The following is a 4331-nucleotide window of genomic DNA, read 5'->3' on the forward strand; positions in this document are numbered from 1 at the left end:
AATAAAAGAGCAAAGATGGCTCAGAATATTGGCACGATAGGCCCTTGAATACGTGTCCATGGATATAAATTTAAAAATCAAATCTAGACCCCCTCCCCCCCGAGCTGGCAACTCCTGGCCGCGGCGGCCAGAAGAGGCGGCGCAGCCAGGCTGGGGCGCAAGCGGGGGCCACAAAGGGCACCCTGCCTGCCTGCCCGCATTCTCAGACCTATTGGGGTGCCCCTGGTACTTACGTTCCCCGCAAGCACCCCTCCCCGCCACCCCCACCCACCAGGAAAGGGAATGTCTAACACCCCCCCACCACCGTCCTCATTCAACATATACCCCCAATATCTATTTAGTGTGAAAATACGGATTTCTAGTAATACAGGGCAAAACAAACTTCAAAGTTGGACTGGGCGACAGGAGAGGGAGATGAGAGGCAAAGAAATGTGGGTCTGGGCAACAAGTTGCAGAAAAGTTTTAAGAGAGCCGCGGCAGTCCCGCACCTCCAGCATCCAGGTGGCCACGACCTTCCGCATGGACGGCAGGATCTCCTTCTGCACACACTTGAAGTAAGACACGGAGGGTGCGCAGGTCTCCTCCGCCTTGAGCATGGCCCTCAGCACCCGGTCGTTGAGGAGGTTGGCATCAGGGTAAGCACGGCGGATGGTCTCCACCTCGCAGCATAGGAGCTGGTGTTCCATGGCTGGGGCTCTGCCTGGGCGGCCTGTGGGTCCCGGCTGTGTCGGCGCTGGCCTCTCGCTCCTGCTGCCCCTCGCTGGAGCGCGCGGAGTCTGCTGCTCGCTGCTACTGCGCCGACAGCCCTCTGGAGGCTCCAGGACTTTGCAACTTCAACAAAACTCCCCTGTAGTCCGTGTGACGTTACTGTTGTTAAGCAGAGATCAAAGCTGGGCAGAGAATGGGAGCGGGAGGGGCGGGGGCGGGCGCAGGGGGAGGGGGCGCGGGCGCCGAGCGCCGGGAGCAGTGAGGGGCAGAGCCCAAAAGCCATCCCGGAGGCGTCGCGCCTGCCCCGCTGCAAAGTTGCCCCCGAAGTCCGGTTTTCATAGAAATGCAAATCGCCCCGGCACTACCTTTCTCCCCGCTGGGAAAGAGGGGTGCAGGGGGCCCAGTTGTCCCCGAGTGGGTCTCCTGGGATTTGGGGGTGGGAGGGAGGTGGTTCTGCAGAAGGGGACAACTAGGAGGGCGGGCGGGCCACACACAGCCGGGGGAGACCGCATGGTCTCCGGCGCGGCGACACCCTATATCCAAGCCGGGAGAATGGGCGCATTTCCGAGAACGCCACGAGGGCACCCTCGGGCGAAGAGTCGGCCAAGGAATCTCAGCGACTACATCTTCTTTCATTTTCATTAACACGTGTAAATTTCAGGAACTAGTTAACATGCAGGGACTCAGGATAGAGCACAGAACCCGGTGCAGGGTTCATTCCGACGCACAGGGGGTCGTTGCAAATACCCAAGGGGATAACCCTAAACGTGGACGGGGACCTAATTCTAGCATGCGCTCGCTCAAAAAATAAAATAAAATAAATGCCCGAAAATTCCAGCAGCAACTCAAGATGGTGGCCAGTATTTCCTTCGTCCTGTCCTGCTCGCTTGGGGAAACCGTATTCCTACCTTGATCAGTCCCGCTTTCCGGGGGTCCCCAAATTCCCCGCCACCACCCCGCAGTGCCTACAATTTAACCGGGAGGAACACGCTTTAAAGTGAAAAACTGATTTTAAAATTTAAACAGAAATTAAACCCATGCAAATATTAGCCGCCTCTCTGCCTGGGATAAGACCACCAGAAGCTTCCTAATTGGTGTGGTTGGGGGTGTAGATGTCCCTTCACCTTTAGAATTTGCCCTGTGGCTGCATTCGTGATCTTGAGGGGGATGACAGGCTGGCAAAAATTGGAACAATCACCAATGAAATGAGTGTATTTATTTAATGGTTTAAGATAAAATCTATAGATGTTCATGGTTTATTCAAGAGGGTCTTTAACATTATTGCAAATTTTAGAGATAAAATGTAGGGTCTTTATTAAAAGTTTTTTTAAAGGACATTTTATCCAGTCTTAACTTTTTTTCCGCCACATTTTTTCAATACCCGTCCCAAATTAAGCAAAATGTTCACTTATTTTCCTCTGAATATAGTTGAGAGTCACCAAACTGTAGTATCCTTTAAAAGTAAAGGCTCAAAGAAAACGGATAACGAGGCCACCCCTCGTTTACGCAAAATGAGACATACCCACCCCGCGGGGTCTTATTCCTCTAGCATCCCCTCCCCCGCCGGGAACTAGGGTTACCAATATTCCGGGTCCTGGAGGGTAATTACGCCCCGCTCCCGCCTGGGAGGCGGTGAGTGGCCCGCATAAGAAGCACCCACAGCCGCGTCACCCTCCCTGGGCACCCACGCTCGCGTTGGCCTCGGGCACTGCCAAGCCTCAGAGCATCAGCCAGCGCACGAGGGCCGGCAGGCTGCTTTTTCATTCATAAAATCCCGACCCGGCGGCCGCCCGGATGATTTATGGGGCCGCGCGCTATCACCCGCCCGCTCGGGTCCCGCGGGGTAAGGGGGCCTGAGCCCCGCGTGCGCCTCGGTCTGCCGGAGGCGCAAGGCGGGTCGGCGTTGGCGAGGGGCAGCGGGGCATAAAGAGGATCGCCCACTCCAGTAAAACGGGATCGCAGTCCAGGAGGGAGCTTTCCCCCAACCGGGTAGAAAGACAGAGGAAACTGGAATTAGCATGAGCCAATGGGGGCGCGGCGCTGTTACTAGGCGGACGGGGCAGATCTCGACTAGGAACTTCGTTGATTTCCTTGCTCAGGGACGGGCGCAAAAGTGCAAGCCCGGTCGCCAAGCGTGAATAGCCGTCCAGGAACCCGGGGGGGAGGCGCTGGAATTTGGGGCCCGGCGGGGGGGGCCCGGGACCCAGCCCCCACCCCGGGGAAATCCTACTCGGCGGTCCCTGGCGCTCCCGAGGGGGCCGACCGTCCTGGGCCCTTGCTCAAGGAGAGCTGAGCAAGCATTCTTATTTTGATATGCTTTCTTCAAAGAGAAAAACAACTTATATGAAAAAACTTTTCTGTTGAAGCTTTAACTTTGCGTCGTCTTTTAAAAACCCACCACAAGTAAGAACTGCGAGTTCTCAATTCTTGGAAAGTGCTCTGCGCTTACGTTTTGATGACCATTTAGAGACAAAGGGCCAGTAGCCAGATCGGGAAGGTAACCACGTTGGTTGGAAAGAAAATCCAAAAGTAACTTAAATTCCCTTGCCTCTTTTCTCACCTCTTGGTCCCCCAGCCCCGGTGACCGCGGCCGGGGCGGATGGTCTGCCCAGAGAGGGCGAATTCCGCAGCAGGAGCGTGTTTGCCACCGTCCCTGGCTGTGGGAACCTTCATTCAGTAGGGGGAAGGGAGCGCGTTCATTCAGGAACCCGCGCCGCGGCGCAGACCCCGGGACGCACAGCGGCTGCGCACCGCCTAGCTGGGGGATCTGGGGAGCCAGGTGAGGGGCCCCCGCAGACCTTCCCCAGGCGTCAACCTCCGGTATCCGCATTTCCCGGGGAAGACCCGAGCTGCGGGCGCACTCAGGTGGGAATCACCTGCAACCGCATACCTTGCGGCAACTTAAAAGGACTTGGCTCTAGCTCCGCGAGTTTTCCATTGTTAAGCCCCTAAATCGCCCTGGAAAAAGCTGCCGAATGCGGGCCCAGGGGTTCGGGGGCGCTCAGGCTTCCCTTCCCCCACACTTCTCCCTTTTGGGGTGCGAATGGCGGTCCACGTGCAGTACCGCCAGAGCTACGAGGCTCCGATCCCTGGCATCCCAAAGTTGGGGGCCGTTTGAGTCGAACTTGGGCGCCCGTGCCCCACCCAGGACAGCCTCCGCTGGGAACGCAGGCGGTCGCGCCTCTCACTGCCGCAAGCCGCGGACGTGCGTTTCCGCTTCTGATCAATTAAATTCAACCACATACAGACTACCCCGCCCCCAGTCATCCACCATGCAGGTTGCGGGGGACACTCCTCCCCCAGCTCTAAATGCGGGCGAGGTGTGTGCGGGAGTAAAAAAGCAAACAAGTGGGGAGGACCCTAACTCCAGCTTTGCAGATATGATCCCGAGGGTGAAGGTGCAACTCTTGGTGAAAGGAGATTCTAATTCCTCGACCCTCAAAACGCATCGCTCGATTCCCTGAGCAGTTTGAACCCCCAAGTCCGCTAGGAATTCCCCGGCCGCCTGACTTTGGCCCACAGCCCGTCGCAGACTAAGTGGTGCGAGTGGGCACACAGATTGAGAAGAAAACCACCTCCAACCAAAGCAAAAAAAAAAAAAAAAAAAGGGGGGACGGGGGCGA

At 56.8% G+C, this 4331-nt stretch overlaps 1 protein-coding gene across 1 annotated transcript in view; it reads right to left on the bottom strand.

Annotated features, from left to right (window-relative positions):
- CCND1 (cyclin D1) overlaps positions 1–861 on the bottom strand; it is a 19418-nt gene extending 18557 nt beyond the window's left edge. The window contains exon 1 of the mRNA XM_006171239.3: positions 489–861. Within this exon, the coding sequence (XP_006171301.1) occupies positions 489–686 (198 nt within the window). The 5' untranslated portion in view covers positions 687–861. The remainder of the gene's footprint in view (positions 1–488) is intronic.
- Between the last annotated feature and the right edge of the window lie 3470 nt (positions 862–4331).

This window comes from Tupaia chinensis, unplaced genomic scaffold, assembly GCF_000334495.1.
Source record: "Tupaia chinensis unplaced genomic scaffold, TupChi_1.0 Scaffold149501_1, whole genome shotgun sequence".
Classification (NCBI taxonomy): domain Eukaryota; kingdom Metazoa; phylum Chordata; class Mammalia; order Scandentia; family Tupaiidae; genus Tupaia; species Tupaia belangeri.